Raw genomic sequence first — 16,013 nt, 5'->3', positions numbered from 1 at the left:
AACTTCTGTGTTTATGTCTGTTGACAGAAGTAAATCTTGCAATTTGGCAGGAATGTGGGATTTCTGTGTTGATTCCTTAGGCAACATGCAGATTGTCATGGTGTGATTCTGTGCTGAGGGAGGCGGGTGAGGGACGCTATGCTCATCTCTTCATCTGACTGACAGATAAGCTGTTTTATGAACTGCTGCTCTAAATCCTTTATAATTTAAGACAAGACTATAAATGAGTGCGATGACAATGTCTGTCAGTGTGTCCGTGAATTGCCACAAGTGCCACAATTGCTGGCTTTAGTGAGTTCTGGAGAAATGGGATGGAGAAGAGCAGGCTGAACAAATGTGGGGATTGTGACCGGAGAACTTGAAATTGTGGGGAGGGGCAGGTAAAAATATTAAAGATATACCAATGGTTTGTGTAACCTTCACTAAAACAATCTTAATTTGCTTTTAAAACAGCTTCTGAGAGCCATTACTATGACCTTTGAGCTAAATTGTGATGAACAGATTATATTACCCTCCGACTATTCCTGTCCCCTTCAGTATGTGCTCTTTTGATTTATGTTTTTTTTAGTTGAACTGGATCAAAAGCTCGTACATGCCAGATTTTACTAGGTAAGGTTTATAATAAAACTTGTCCAAGATTGCTTTTGAGGTGCTGTTTGACTGCAAGAGAAGGGATTTTGTGAAAAAGCCAGGCCGGCGACTGTAGTGAGTGCCAGTGCCAGGAACATTCTCACTAGTCATGCTGCAGAACTGTGGTGTTCAAACCCTACCTCTCCTCATTATTAAAGCTCAGGACTGAAAGCAGTTCTGCCACAGATGTGCTGCGTCACGGTGGGTGTGTAAGTTAACCTCTGGTTTAGCTTTTAATGTGTAAAATGAGGATAATGGGGTGTGCTTTATTAGGAGAACCATGGATGTTAGGCTTGTGAAGTTCTTTGATCTTTGAATGGAAGGAGCTGTATTTATTTAAAGACAAAGAAGGTATTTAGCCTCCAAGCAAATGAGATGGATTTCACGCTACAGTTCTGCACATTTAAAGTCAGTCTCCTCTCTTGTAAGTAGTCTTGAGCTTTGCAAAAGTGAATATTTCTTGCATTCTCGTGTGGAAGTTTTACAGTGTGGCTTGTCTACGAATTGGCCTTGTAAAACAATTAAGCAATCAAATAAAGCTCTGTGGTGGATTCTGGCATCGAGGCCCTGGCTGGATGCCATCAGAATGTCAAGTGGAATTAGTATTTTAGCACTCCTGGTTTTCAGCATCACTGTTTTCAAAAATGAGTGGCCCTGGTGTGGAATCTCTTTTTGTATTCTGATTCCATTAACACTTCCTTGAAAGCATTTGAAAGAAAATACTCTGGGTTTCATTCTCGATACAGCACAGGCTAATAGAGATGCTACATGAAGTTAGGGAAATAGGGGTGATACTGAGAGATGCAGCTGGTTAATTTTAAATGTAAGCTTTGTTTTGAATAACTCACGAAGTCATTATCATGTAATGTGATCGTTAGAGTAATTGCTGGATTGAGAGGAGCACTCTGTAATTACTGGTTCATTGGTGATGAAGGTGATGCCTGCAGGGTCAGTGAAGGTGGGAGACAGCTCTCTACAGCCAAATTCTCAGCTGGGCAGGAAGTCTCTCTGCTATAATGTCCTCTGGAAGCATTTTCTGGTCATCTGCCCAGTTTACAGTGCTATTCTGTGGCAGCTGTTTCATAAGGAAGTGAAATACTGAGGAAGAATGAGAATAAAAACAAATTAGCCAGTGTTAGAAGTTAATTCCAGCAAATCATTTGGATTGCTTTTGGATTAAGGAACAGTAGCTCTTTGTATGAGGAGGGCAAAGAGGAAGTGCCTGTTTCTTTTGTAAGCTTTTATTTTGAAAAAAACATGTATTTCTGCTGCTGTAGGAATAGCCTTTGGTATATATGTTTCAGGAGCCAAATGTAAAATTAATTTTAAAAGCCAGTGTTCCCACTGTTTCTTGCCACTTGATCCTCCTGCTCACTACTTTACAACAGTTCTGGCTTTTCTGATGCCCAGCAGAGAGATCTTGAGAGGCATTTAAAGATTTTTCCATATTAGTTAGTCACAATTTTGGAATTATATACTGTTGAAATCAGCTGCTTTGTCAGTTCTGGTTTCTGGCTCATCAGTGTACATTTGTAGAACAGAAGTACAGATGAGTGTTTAGCAGCATTATTGAATTAATTTTCCTTTCCACACCCTGACCTTTGGTCACTAAAACATTACATTAAATACTTTATATAGTGGTTTTTGCAGCACTTCTCTATTAATTCCTGGTGTTTTGGCAAAGGGAGATATAAGTATTGACTTAATTTTAAGTACTGAAGTGTTAAGCGTTTGTGATTCATTGTTTTATTGTTTTAAAGCACAGTGTTTATCTGATACCACACCAAGTTATTCTGAGTTATTTGGGAACAAGCATGAGGTTTCGTGCTTATGAAAACTCAAGGGTTGGGAGGAATAACGGTGTAGACTCCGAGTCTGGCTGTTTGTAGTTACACTAATGGAGTAAGTTTTTAAATATATCTGCAGACAATAGTGAAAAAACATGGAAGATAAGTGTTTTCCTTGGTTCCTTATGAATGGCATTCCTAACAGTGCTTTCCATGACTTCTTCCTCGCCTACAACTTATCAGACTTCAAAATACGTTGCCAAAAGTGGTTGTAGTGAATCTGCCTCAGATTTCACTGAATACTGTGGTAATAGCAGTATAAAAGGGCAGAGAGGCTCCTTGTATTTTCAAAGTTAAACGGTGGTTTTAATTCAAGTGCTATTTTTACAGAGCCTCGGTTGTTCTGTTTTGCTGTGACGCTCAGGACTATGTTTATCTCTGAACAAGTAGGCAAGTACATCAGGGAGTATTGCCTGGTAACATCACACCATCACCCTGGAAATCAGGGAAAGAGTACAACCCATGTTTTCAGAAACTCTGAGTTAATTTCCAGCTTTGCTGAATTTATTTTTCAAATTCCTGTTGTGTTCTTATTAGCAGTCTTACACAGTTCTTGGTTGTGAGGGGTGGGGAGCGGAGGAAAGGTGGAGCCATAGGGTTTTTGTGGTTATAGTTTGTTATAATCCTTTACAGCTACTTAGGGTTTAGTCTAAACATGCATCCTTGATGGTGTCCTTGTGCTGCTCTCACTTAAGGTCAGTGTCTAAAACTTCCTGTGAGAAAGTTCACTAAATAAATTGGGTTTTTCTTAGGGCATCTCTGTGATAGGGTGAGAGTCCAGATCAACTTCAGTTAGGTGGAGTCTGTAAAGGAGTTAGTAGTAGACTGGTATCATTCTTGTATATTAGCATGACAAAATGCTAGCATTTTTTTCTCATGACAAGACTGGATTTGTTTGTGTGAAGTAGTCCATAGTAAAAATTTGAAGAGCTTCATTTCTATGAGAAAAGAACAAAACAAAACATCTGTGTATCCCACCAACAAGCTTATGTTCTCTTAGCAGAACATAAATAACAAAAAACATTCCTATCTGTTGCTGCATTTAAAATTTTTGCATCCAGATGTTTCTTTGGATGAAAATTCAGGGGTGAGATGCTGTATCTCTTTAGGACTTAAAAACTGTGACAATACTTTGCAAGTAAATGCCTGTTTGTCAGTAAAACATTCAGGAAATCACAGTGGGTTTTCTTATTGCCAGATAAGAAACATAATGTGGAAATTCCCTACATGACACCATTTTTTGAGTCTTATTGATACTGACATTCACAAGAGGATACCAAGCTTGCTCTTAGCAATGTGGGTCCAATGGGTTTGATCTGAGTGCAGGAACAGGCAGCTAGGAAATACTCCAATTTTGTTCCCACATCTACCACTTAACAAGAGTTGAAAGTTCTTTAACCTTTTGGATTACCAGTTTATAAATAGAAAGTAGGTTATAGGTATGAAAATGTGACATTTTTTTTAAACAGTCAATACCTTGTTCTTCGTGTTCATGTGTAAGTGCAAGGTGGTAGCTTTGAGTTGTTTGAAAGGCTTTGAATCCTTACCTGTCTTTTTCAGTTCTGGGTAACAGAATATCCCCCTTTTAGGAGTTAATTAAAAGAAGAAAAGGTTTGACATCCAGACGTGAAAGTAAAAGCTGCTTTAATCAATAGTCTGGCAGATGGAGGGACTGTCAGGTCATGACTTCAGGATTCATAGCTTCTCCCACAAATTGATGGGCACAGTACATCAGAGCAGAGAAACGCTCTATTTTTACGGGTATTTGATGTATTTCTCTCACCTTGCCTCCACCTGAGCATTACAGTGCTCTGCAAACACTTGTGTGTGATGCATCAGTGCTGTGGCAGAGGGGAGCATCCCTGCTGACACTTTGCAGCTGGGGAAGCTGAAGCATTGGGAAATTGATTTCTTTATGTTGACTATGTCTGTGATTAAAAACTGAAAGGTGGACCTAAAATTTTTGTCTGCTAGTTCTGGCTTTATGCATTTTTTTTTTCCATTACTGCTTTTCAGAGCAGTTAAACTTTGTCCTGTTTGTAGGTACATAGTAACAAGGTTTTGTGGTTGTTCTTTTTAACAATGCAATGAAACATGAAAAATCTGTTTTCTTGGCGATAAAATGATGGTTATTTTGTGAAAGTCACTTATTAGAGAGGCATGAGGTGGAGGTAACTGCTTGGTCTGCTGGTGTCCTAGTCTGATCCTGTTGCTTGTTGAAAGAAACGTGACTTTGGGGGTTTGTTTCCTAAGTTATACCAGATTCAAGAGCACATAATGTGACTTAGCTGTGGTGATAATAGATTCTGTTGGTAGCCTCCTATCAAAATCAAATTATCTAATTTAAATCATAATTTGACTGTAATTTCATTACTAAGGCTGCCAATTAGAATTAAAACAAGTCTTAAACTCCTTGTTATTTTATGTAAAGTGACTGGTATGGGAAGTGTCAGTGGCTTCAGTTAAGCAGTGTTTGATGAGTTAATTAGCTGCATACTGCATGAATGAGTTCTGAAGCTTTAAACTGTGACCTTTTGGCAATTAAAGTTAATTCATATTTTACTTTTTGTGCTAATCTTTGTTCTGTGTTACTCTTCAATAGAAGGTTTTATGCTACAGATTTAAGCAATGCTTTATTGATCAGATGTTGAACAATTTTTGTTTATTAAGCCTTGCAAGCAACTCTGGGAAGTGCCAGGTCCCCAGAGAGGGAAGCTTAAATCAGTGCTTGAGCCTGTTCCTGTGAGGATATTTCTCCTGGGAGCCTGTGTGTATGTTTAGCCACACACCTTGAAAATAAGCCAGAAGAGTCAAGACTGTTAGAATGAGGGGATTTTCAGGGCTTTTGTGCAATAAGAGATATATCAGAAGGCATGGAAAACTATGTTAAAGGTTTGTCACCAAAAGTTTTCTGGTCTCAGTATTTCAGGTGCAGGAATAGTCACAGATTTGTGATGTGCATCATGACTTCCTACTGCAGAAAAGAGTGATTCTTACAGCCTTTTAGACAGTTTATCTTTGGATGACCCATTAGTGACCAGGAATGGGGTTGGGATTTTTTTTCCTTTTTACTATTCTATAGAAGAACATCCCTATAAATCCTTATCATGTTGGGGGCCAGTCCAGTGTTAAGTCTGTCCAGCCAGAATTGCAGAGTCCTGAGACAGGTCATCCTCAACTAGCAGACACCATTCTGAAGTCACCTATCTGAGGGGAGGGAGATAGTTCTTTTAGTATCTTCATTTATAAACAATTTACATATATAATCAAGCAAACAAACCCCATGTAATTCCCCAAAGACAGGATTCAGAAATTCACCTTTTGGGAGGCTGATGTGGCCTTGTATCCTATTTACTTTCACATGTACAGTAATTTTTCTTTTAAAGCTTTTATTTCCTCCATGGACCTTTGTCAGTAGAGTTTGCAGTGACAGTTCCTGAGCTCCTTAGTTACAGGGCATTAATTGTGGATACGTGTTCAGGGCTGTGTTGCATTTGTGAATGTCAGCAGAGCAGGTGAATTCTCCAGGCTGTGTTGGAGTGAGATCTGTGTGCAGATCACCAGCCAACATAAGATTATGCAAGAACTGAGCTGACATTTCACCTTGCTGTAGCAGCTGCTGGTAATAAACCCCACACTTTAAAGAGCAGTGCCCAAATTGATTAAAAAATGTGTGGTGAACAATTTGGGGTTTTTCATGTGCAGAAGGACACTAATTGTGAAAGAGGAGCAGTAAGTCTTTAAAGAGACTGTTTCTTGTAGTAGATTTGTTGTAAGAAACACGACTCAGTCTGCACTAAGATAATGTGAACGTAGCTGTAATCTCCCAGAAATGCAGAGTGTTAAATTTATTAGTGGTTTGAAGGGGAATTTGGGTTTTAAACTGCCTGGGTGTGTATTTGAGACTGTCACAGGTTTCACAGTAGCTGTGAAGCTATGTGGATGTGATGTGTTCTAAAATTAATAAATGAACTTGATGCTTTCTGCACATGGTTTTAGTAGCAGAGCACTGTCAAGCAAGAAGCCTCATTGCTTCTTAATTCCTGGAATGTGCCAAGAGCATGCTCCTTCAATGCAAGTAGTTCTCATTACTAGGGCAATATTCCAAATACCACACTCATTTTTTTTGTGGAAAACCATCTTGTCACTGCACTGTTGGTAGCAATAGTCCAGATGTGTTCTAAGCATAATTTATGAAAATGGAAGCTGAATGTACAGTGAAGAACATGTATTATTTCACTTTCCATATGAATTTCTGTGTCATGGACCCTGGCAATCACTTGCATGGAAACAGGTAACTAAAGAGCAGCATGGCTTGGATGCAGATGGGAAAGCAGAACAACAAGTGGAGTTTTTCAGCTACAGCTGAAGGTCTGCATTGCTGTTCTGCATCTCTTAAGATACCAATTGCTATCGCTGCTTTTATTTGGTGTGGACACTTTCCTCCGGGGAATGAAGCAACTGTAGCTCTGTATCTGACACATTTGTTGAAATGTTGCTTTCCTTGGCTACAATTCGAGGCTGAACTGTAGTCATTGAACACCCAGCAATTGGGTGTTTATATTTTACTCAGTCTGCCTTTTTTGTACTAAAAGTTCGTTCCTGTTCTGTTACTGTGAGGACACTTTCTTTATAACTGCACATTGTTTTCTGTAGGAAATGGTTTTGTGTTCTGCATGGATGTTCTTTACAGAAGCTGTATAATTAACAGTTTAATTCCTAAAAAATGCTTCTAAATAATTTCAGTGTCTTTTCATTTAGACCTTCAAATATCTCTTCTCCAAAACCTGAAGTATTTAAACAGGGCATGATTTGCTAGGTGGGAATTACATTAGGCTTCCATGCACAGCGCTGGATCGGGTGATGACAGTTTCAGAAGTACAACTTCCCATAAAGACAAGCTGAGAACTAAATGTTTAGTAGGGAGTTGGAAAAGGTGGCACTTTATTTCCCAAACACTGATGTGTGGTTTTTTTTAAGCACTGTTCTGTGTTCCGTTCCTATAGATTGTACTGCTGCTCTCAGAACCTGTTAGTAAGTCCAGCCCGCATGTTGTCCATGAACTTTAAAGGTTAGGCTCTATACGATTGCTGTTCCCTTGGCTTAATATCTTTGAACCATTATGAAAGTGAATGACACATTTACTTTTTTTAAAACAAGTCTAATCCTACAAGTAGCAAATGCCGTGAGAGAGCTGGAAGCACACTTGTGTGCATACATTGATTCTGTTCTTTGTATACCATCTCCTCCAGAGTTCAGTTCTTCTTTTGGTTTATTCCTTTCTTGTTTTTCCATTCACTTTCCTGACACTGTCTGTTTTTTACTTTCAAATATGTTTCCTGCCTTCCCTCCTTGTCCCTGGCTTCTCTCTCGGTGGGATCTTGTTACCATCACTGCTCTTGTTTTCCACTGTCTCCAATAGTGGCTCCTGCTCGCTGCCAGGCCTGATCCAGACATTCTGTCCTTTCTCCTGCTGGCTTTGCCTGCTGTTGTGGAGGCAGGGAAAGGTAGTCCATGTGAACTCTTTGACACATTGGGTAGCTGGCATCTATGGGAGGTTAAAAAATAAACAAAAGAAAATAAATGAGTAACTTGTCTACTCTTTCTCTGGTGCTGCTGAGGCAGTTACCTCATATGGCACTCAGTGGAGATAGCTGCTCTTCATTGGCTTTAGCAGGAAACCTGTAAAGCTTAGCTGCAGTCATTATGACTTCAGGAGAAGGACAATTATATTACCTTGTTGGACAGCCATATTTGATGTAGATTTTTCTTTAGATTACTAGTTAGTAAAAGAAAATCCTGATGTACTGAAACAGTATCCTGTATTTCTAATGTGGTGGGATGAAATGGACTTCCCTTAGAGTAAACTATTCCCATATTCTGCATGAGTTGTTAAACAGAAGATTAATACACAGATCTATGGAGATCAAAATTTGTACTCTACAGTCTCACAGGGGCTGGAAGTACTTATCACCTGGCTCTAGGATCTGATATCCTATGGAACCAGATTTGCCTCTTAAATAGGCAATTAGTTATCAATTAGTTATGTAAACATAGTAGTTATCACCTACACGAAATACATCAAGGTATGTAATCCCTTCAATTCAAATTGAAATATTAAATTCTACTTTGAAAAACACGAGCAGCCTCAGGGTTGAGAATTTGACATGCTTGTTACAAGCACAGCTGCCTTTTCTAAACCCTTTAATGTGCCTAGGAAACTGTGTCACTTGAACTTTTTTTTTTTCGCCCACAGAAAAATGATGAAAATGGGAATTGCTCTGGTGAAGGGATTGAGTTTCCAACAACCAACTTGTATGAACTGGAGAGCAGAGTTTTGACAGATCACTGGTCCATACCCTACAAGCGGGAGGAGTCTCTAGGCAAGTGCCTAATTGCATCCACCTACCTGGCAAGACTGGGTAAGTTCCCTTTCACAAATACAAATCTGTTCAGAGGGTGTCACAGACAGAATGTTGGGCAGTTGTGTCTTTTGCTTTAATCTTGCTGCTGTATACTTGCACCCTGCTCAACAATCACATCTCTGGGAAAGTGGTTAACAGTGAACTGTAAAGGCAACATTGATCCCTTTTCTTTCTCTCTAAAGTAATTTGTTTGCTTAAGTTTTTTTTCAAAAAGTGGCACACATGTTTCTTTTTGTTCTAATGATTCAGGGAATTACATCTTTTCAGAGCTAAATTACTGACTCTTTTTTTTCCTTGTGCTGGTTATTTTCCATTCATAAAAACAAGCTGTCATCTCAATCCCTGCTGTACCATGCTTGTATAAGTGGTTGTTTTTCCCTGGTGAAATGCTTACATTGCATTAGATCTGAATTTGGCTCTTCTGTATTCTGTACTTTGGCTGGGGTTAAGAGTGTTAAGGAGGCACCACACCCAACAACTGATGTATAATGAGAGTACAAGATAGTTTTTCAGTCACGCCTGATGGCAGACTAAAGGAATGTTGTAGTCTCTTGGAAGAATAGAAGTTAAGTGGTTCTGGTTTGCTTCTTTGTTTCCAATCCGTGTTAAAAGGCTGTGCTTTCATTTGGTTTTGGAAGGAGGCTGTGAAGTATCAGTAATGTATGAATTGTAAACTCTGAAGTTTACAGATTACTTATGGTTCTAATAATGCTTGAAGAAGTTGTAAAAGGTGTTGGGAAGTGAATTCTTAGTTCTGAAAGTCAGGTTCTCTCGACCCATGCTTTTTGTGGCTTGAAAAGCATGCTAGTTATGAATGAACAGTAGCACTTTTATGACTGCTGGTTTGGATTGGTGTTCCCAAAAACTTGCAACCAGGTCCCTGAGGTCATCTTAAAAAGTAATTTTTTTAAAGTACTGTTCAAAAGCACTCTCCTTTCTGTAAAGGTCTTTCTGATTCCGATGAGAATTGCAAGAGGTTTATGGACAGATGCATGCCTGAAGCATTTAAAAAGGTAAGTAGGCACAGTAGGCCAGTTCAGTGTTTCTTTGCATTGTTCATGGTAGAAAAAGTGTTTTGTAATCCAGACTTCAGGCAGCTACTAAGTGGGTTCTTGGATTAAAATCACACTCAAATTACTTTCCTAGGTTAAAATCGTAGAGATTTAAATCATACAAGGTCCCAGTTCTGTAACTGGCCAACTTCAGCACATAAGTAATTTTCTTTTTTTTCTTTCCCTTTCAATGAAGAGCCCTGTAGTAATTACCAGAGCCCAAAGAGAGGTTTAGAGACCCTTGGATATGGCCATTAGTGGCAAGTTCATGATCAGGTTTCCATTAACTGTTCTTTCTCTTATTTCTTCAGAGGGTTGCTAAATTCTTTTCACAGTCCATTTAGAATTTTATCTTTCACCTCAGTTCTTAATGCCCTGTGTTTCTCTGGGCTGTTGTGAATTTTCTCTCTAGAGCTTCCCAAAATAATTGGCTTCCCACTATTCCATCCACTTCAGGTGCTGCCTAAATTTCCTGCCCAGTTTTTAGACCATATGTATAAGAACACATACATACCCTTTAAAAAGTTACTCTGTCCTAGTGTTAAAATACTGAGAATATGATTATATTTAAGGAAGGTAGAAATTCAAGGGAAAAAATATTTTTTCATTTAGTTATCAGAGTACTAATCTTACATGCAATAGTTTTATATCACTTGGTATTGTTTGCATAAGAAATAAGCAATGTATCCTTCCTCCAGAAGGATAATCTGTAGAAATCTAAGTTCAGGATGTGCTGAATTACGATTTGCTGAAATATTTGCAAGAAACTCGATTAGTGGTACAAAAAGTAATTGTATTTAAACTATTAAGTTTTTTTATCTGCTTCTGTTCAAATACAGCAGAAATTAAATGAAGTTTGCAGATGGCAGCCAAGTGTCCTTTATAAACAACCATGAAACCAGATTTAAAGAACATGTTTCAGTAGGTGGAAGCAGCACTAAATAACTCTCTCTCCTGGTACATGTGCTTTGTTTTCCAATAGAAGATGCTCAGGAAGTGTGAATTGGTAAATGGTTACCTTAGCTGAATCAGTGCAGCTCTGTGGCTGCCTGTTTCAAGATTTAATAGTTGTGTGTTCAATCTGCAAACAGATTCATTTCATATTAGTTGTTCTTTGCAAAGGTTACGGTCTCTACTAGTGCATGCAAATGGAAAACAGTTTGATAGATTTTATTTTCTGTCATAAACTGTGATTTAAGGTGTTCTTCTGCAAAATTACAAATTGAATTAACTCTTAAGCCATTAGTGCAGAAAGAACATCTGAAAAACACACCAGACAGTCATGAGTGCCTTCCAAGGAAACATTTGCTCTGAAAACAGTCTCAGGAGCTGATAAATTTCTCCTGGTTTGTGATTGTGCTCAAACTTGTAAAAAAAATTACTTTTTTTTTTTTCCTTGTTAGCTGTTGACATCCAGTGCTGTTCACAAGTGGGGAACTGAAATCCATGAAGGAATCTACAACATGCTCATGCTGCTGGTGGACCTGGTTGCAGAAAGAGTAAAACAAGATCCTATTCCCGTGGGCCTGCTTGGTGTGCTTACAATGGTATTTGACTCTCTGATGCAGTTTCTAATACCTGGACATTTGGCATTTTGTGTTTATGCAGCTGATGCTTTTTCCAGCTGTGTAAGTTGTAAGTCATTGTCTTAAAAACTGCAGCCATTGCTTGCTGCAGATACTTAACATCCAGTATGGAATTCAGAGAGGTGGGTGCTGTTCAGAACTTCTGAAAACTAGCAGTTTTTAAAAAAATCACGTTTTTGTCACTTTGCTATTTATGTTTTAGAACTGATACTTTGAGTTCAGTTCTCTGTTTTATGGACCTCTGGCTCATGTGGTTATTGGATATTGTCCATACAGAATGGAAGCTTCAAAATGCTTTATATGGTGAGAAGTGAGAGGCAGGAGCAGGGAGCTTGTGTTCAACTTCATTTTTTTGCTAGATCTTTAACTGTCAGCTAGGAGAATGCTCAACTGAAACAGTCAAATGTTATCAAGATAAGTTTTGAAACTGGCATAAGCCACCTGTTCATTGCCATGGGCTTTTTTTTCAAGGCGTTTAATCCCGACAATGAATATCATTTCAAGAATCGAATGAAGGTGTGCCAGAGAAACTGGGCAGAAGTCTTTGGGGAAGGGAACATGCATGCTGTCTCACCCATATCCACTTTTCAGAAGGTAAGCATGGCCATGCCCTAAAATCTTATTTTAGGGTGGATGTCTTTGTTTCAGATAAGATTGTTTGGTTAGTATGTATTTATTACACGAAATTTAAATATGTCACCAAGAATTTTAGAAAATAGATGTTGAGTATGTGTTGATCTGTAGACATTAATTTGTGCTCTCAAATTGTTCTGATGCCCTGTTAAAAGCTACATTTAGAAGTGGATGTACTTTCATGTCTAAAGTAGCACAACAATCTGTGTGTTGCTTTAGACATGAAGCACACAACGGGTAGATCTGTGTTTCTAAGGACTGACATCTGTTTGGTTGTTGAGTGCGAAATGACCAGGATAACTCCAAGTGTTCAATTCTAGCAGAGAATTTGTGCTTTTCTGACAGCCAAGGATAAAATATCTTCAACTCAGACACACTGGCAAGGAGGCAGTTTTTGAGGTTTACACTGTCTTGTCACAGTTGTTCCACATGAGTGGGTCCAAAACAGCATCAATGGAGTCGATTTCTCCTTCAGGAAACAAGTTTGTGGCCACAGAAAGAAAATCCTACCTAAAATCCTACCTCTGCTGCTTTGGGAAAGGTGCTTTAGTAATGTTCCACACTGCTACAGTGCTGTAAATACAGTTGAGTGTGAGTCAGCAGCCACAGCGTGATCTGTTGCCACAGCACATGGGCAGTGATGTCAGGCAGAGTCCAAAACAGGATGATGCTCATGAGAACCAACCAGAGCTCCAGCTACACTTAATAAAGGAGCTGTTACAAGCATTGTTTTTTTTGTGTAATAGTACATCCATTTGAGGTGGGGGCTAATGGGCTGAACGTGTCTGTCCAAATGTCTGTTTCAGAAGACAAATGTTTAGCATTGATGTTGCAGCTGCTAATTTGTTCATGATCTTATTGTTCAAGGAACCTCACGGGTGGCTGGTGGATCTGGTAAACAGGGTAGGTAAATGTAAACCAGAATTGTTGTTTGTCACTTGAATTCATTGGTCTTCAGAGATAATTTCTTCTCCCATCCCCCACCCTGCCCTGACTTGTTTTTTCACTCCTCACTTTTCTGACAACCACAGAAAAATAGTCTGAGATTTTAATCCTGCCTTGTAAAATACAGCTTGTTGAGTTGCTGCCTTCTCCCTTGGGCACCTTTACCCTAATGTGGTATCTATGACTAGAGGAATTTGAGAGCCCAGCTGAGGCTGCAGTCAAAGGTCCCCCAAGAAAAAGTGGCAGTCCAGTCAGCTGTTGCTGTATGTGGTCTGCCTTTCCTCCCTATGTCCATTTTTACTCAAGACAGAGTTTCTAGTTTGATGTTTAAACTCTGGTGCCATGTGTAATTGCATTGCATTCCCCCATGTGCCCCTGAACTCCCATGAAAATATAAAGCTTCTTTTGGATGGGATGTTCCATGGTAAAGGACACTTGTTGGCATCTCAGGAACTGTCAGTGGAGTATTTTCTATAATCACTTATTTAAAAGATAAGATACTGTTGTTCACTATGTAATGCTGATTATTTTCTTTCAGTTTGCAGAGTTGGGTGGATTTTCAGCAATTCAGTCCAAACTCAATTCAGAAGATATTGAACTTGGGGTAAGTCCATCTTGTGTCATGAGACTTTTCCCTTTCCATTGCACCCTTCGTGGACAACCAGCAAAGTCCCTTTTGGCAGTGCTTTTTACCTTTTCTTTGGTACCAGAGCAACACTCCCATAGAGCCCTGGAGAAGTGCTGTCAGGCTGGAGGTCAAATGAGGTTATACATAAGAATCCTGACTGAAAAGCAATTGAGACTTCACAGAAAAGAGGAGAAATTAGTGTACCTTTCTGCTAGCATTCAGCCTTCTGGTTAGACATCAATCAAAGTAGTTTCATTGTATGTTCATCAGTATGTGCCTGGTTTTCTGTTTACTGCACCCATAGCTGCATTTAGCTGCAAGTGAATTGACTTCTGTCATTTATTACAGAAATTGCTGTTTAAGGAAAAAAATCCTTAGGAAGACAGACAGTGTCTAATCCTAAACAACTTTTTAGGAGCTGTGTCTTAAAACTGACTGGTTCAACAGAGCTAAACTATTTTTAGTGATGAAGTCTAACTTGGTTAGTTTTAGCTTCCTAACCTATATTCAGGAGACTTCCAATTCTTTCAAGCTTTGGAGAATGAGGAGGCTAAAGGAAAACGATGTCATGTGGAACCTTGTCCCCCAGTAGAAAATCAGTCTGCTTTCAGTGACATGCCACTTGGAGAGAATTCAACTTTTTTTCTTGGGATATTGATGTTTTCTGCTCTATATAGAGATAGGTTCATATGTGAGCTTGACAGAAGAATAAGGAAAAACTTGATTTACATCCCAGTCCTGTAACAGAAACTTTGACTTGACTTTGTTTAATGATTAATAACTGCTTGCTTAGGAAGGAAATCTGGGTCAACGTCACTTAATTTGGGCCTTGGATTGCACTGCTGCACACTCAGTTCCACAATTCTTGATCCAGTGTGAAAAGAAACTGATTTTGATGTTATTTATTGGCAAACAAATACCTTCATACATTTAATTTCTTGATGATAGATACCACTTTAAAATCATGCATTGAAGAGATCTTGACATGTATATGACACATTTACAAAAGCTTTCTCCCACATAATGCTTTGGGAAAAAAATTTGCCATATGGCTTTAACCTTAAATTTTGCATTCACACTTCTGATTGCTGTAGAGAGCAAGCAAAATGTGATATGTTCCTTTCCGTCTGTTTATTTCTGTGACTGAAACAGGATCTGTCAGAGAACACTGAACAGAGTGATGAGAGGACCAAGATTAGTGAAAACTGGGAAGGCATTTTTTATTTCAGACAAAAATATATAACACATACTGCATGCCATGTATAATATATAGCACATACTCTACTGTGTGCCATAGAGTAAATCTTTCTTAAACCATGTGTTGTAAAGGACTTGCACACCAAAAACAGTTGTAGCAAATGACTGGAAATGTATGATGAGATAAATAATACTTGTTCACCTTCATTTGCCTTTTAAGCTGTAGGTTACTAACCATGAAAAGATCTCTTAACTATGCACCTAAATACTTGCTGGCTTTCTTTCAGGCAATCTCTGCATTAGTTCAACCATTTGGAGTTTGTGCAGAATATCTTAACTCTTCTGTAGTACAGGTAAAATGTCTTTGTTATGACTTATAAGAGGACTGAAAATTCATTTCCAACTGTGTTGGTGTGAAACTGGTGACTAATTTGAAAAGCCTTCAAACCTCACGTTGCAGAAAGTACAAGAACCATTTTGAGCATATTGAGGTGTTGAATAAGGGGCTCAGACAATGTTCAGACTCGTTTTCCAAGCAATGATCTGTAGTCATGTATCTACATCTGTAGCAATGAGAAGCTTTACCACTGTCACTAGTAAGCTTCATCAGTATAAACCATGTGGGAAAAGAATCCAGCCTGATGGATGGCTTTTGCTTTTAGTTTAACTTCCTGGCTGAGATCAAGCACATGGATATGAGAGTTTACACTGCAAAAATTGTGGTACAGGCAAAAAATTCACCAGGATCTCTTTGTATGTGCAAACGTACTCCAGGCTTCACACCTGCCCTCACCACCAAAAAAAACTATTGACTTAAGTGACTGAAAGATTTTATTTGAAGAGGATGTAGTTTAGAATCCCCTGGGAGTCAGAGAGGCACATGCACCTAATAACTACTGCATTTTTAGAGGGCTGTTGGTCTGTCTCTGTGCAAACCTGCAGTACAGTGGTCTGAAATGGGTTCTTAATCTAATTGCTTTTTCTTTTCCTGGACATAGCTACCAGGATGGTTTTATCTTTGTTGTAGGTCTTGCTTTATCTCTAGGTTAATGGTAGCTTTCAGCTAAGTA

At 38.9% G+C, this 16,013-nt stretch overlaps 1 protein-coding gene across 2 annotated transcripts in view; it reads left to right on the top strand.

The window, feature by feature from the left end:
• Positions 1-16,013, top strand: part of USP24 (ubiquitin specific peptidase 24) — a 62,233-nt gene that overhangs the window by 3,687 nt on the left and 42,533 nt on the right. For both annotated transcript variants that reach the window (XM_032117540.1, XM_032117541.1), the window contains exons 2-8: positions 8,734-8,899; positions 9,848-9,915; positions 11,358-11,501; positions 12,012-12,134; positions 13,041-13,076; positions 13,657-13,722; positions 15,231-15,296. In XM_032117540.1, the coding sequence (XP_031973431.1) occupies positions 8,734-8,899; positions 9,848-9,915; positions 11,358-11,501; positions 12,012-12,134; positions 13,041-13,076; positions 13,657-13,722; positions 15,231-15,296 (669 nt within the window). The remainder of the gene's footprint in view (positions 1-8,733; positions 8,900-9,847; positions 9,916-11,357; positions 11,502-12,011; positions 12,135-13,040; positions 13,077-13,656; positions 13,723-15,230; positions 15,297-16,013) is intronic.

Source organism: Corvus moneduloides, chromosome 9 (genome assembly GCF_009650955.1).
Source record: "Corvus moneduloides isolate bCorMon1 chromosome 9, bCorMon1.pri, whole genome shotgun sequence".
In the NCBI taxonomy this organism is placed as follows: Eukaryota; Metazoa; Chordata; class Aves; order Passeriformes; family Corvidae; genus Corvus; species Corvus moneduloides.
The sequence above is the reverse complement of the archived record's forward strand: the minus strand, read 5'-3'. Positions and strand labels throughout refer to the sequence as shown.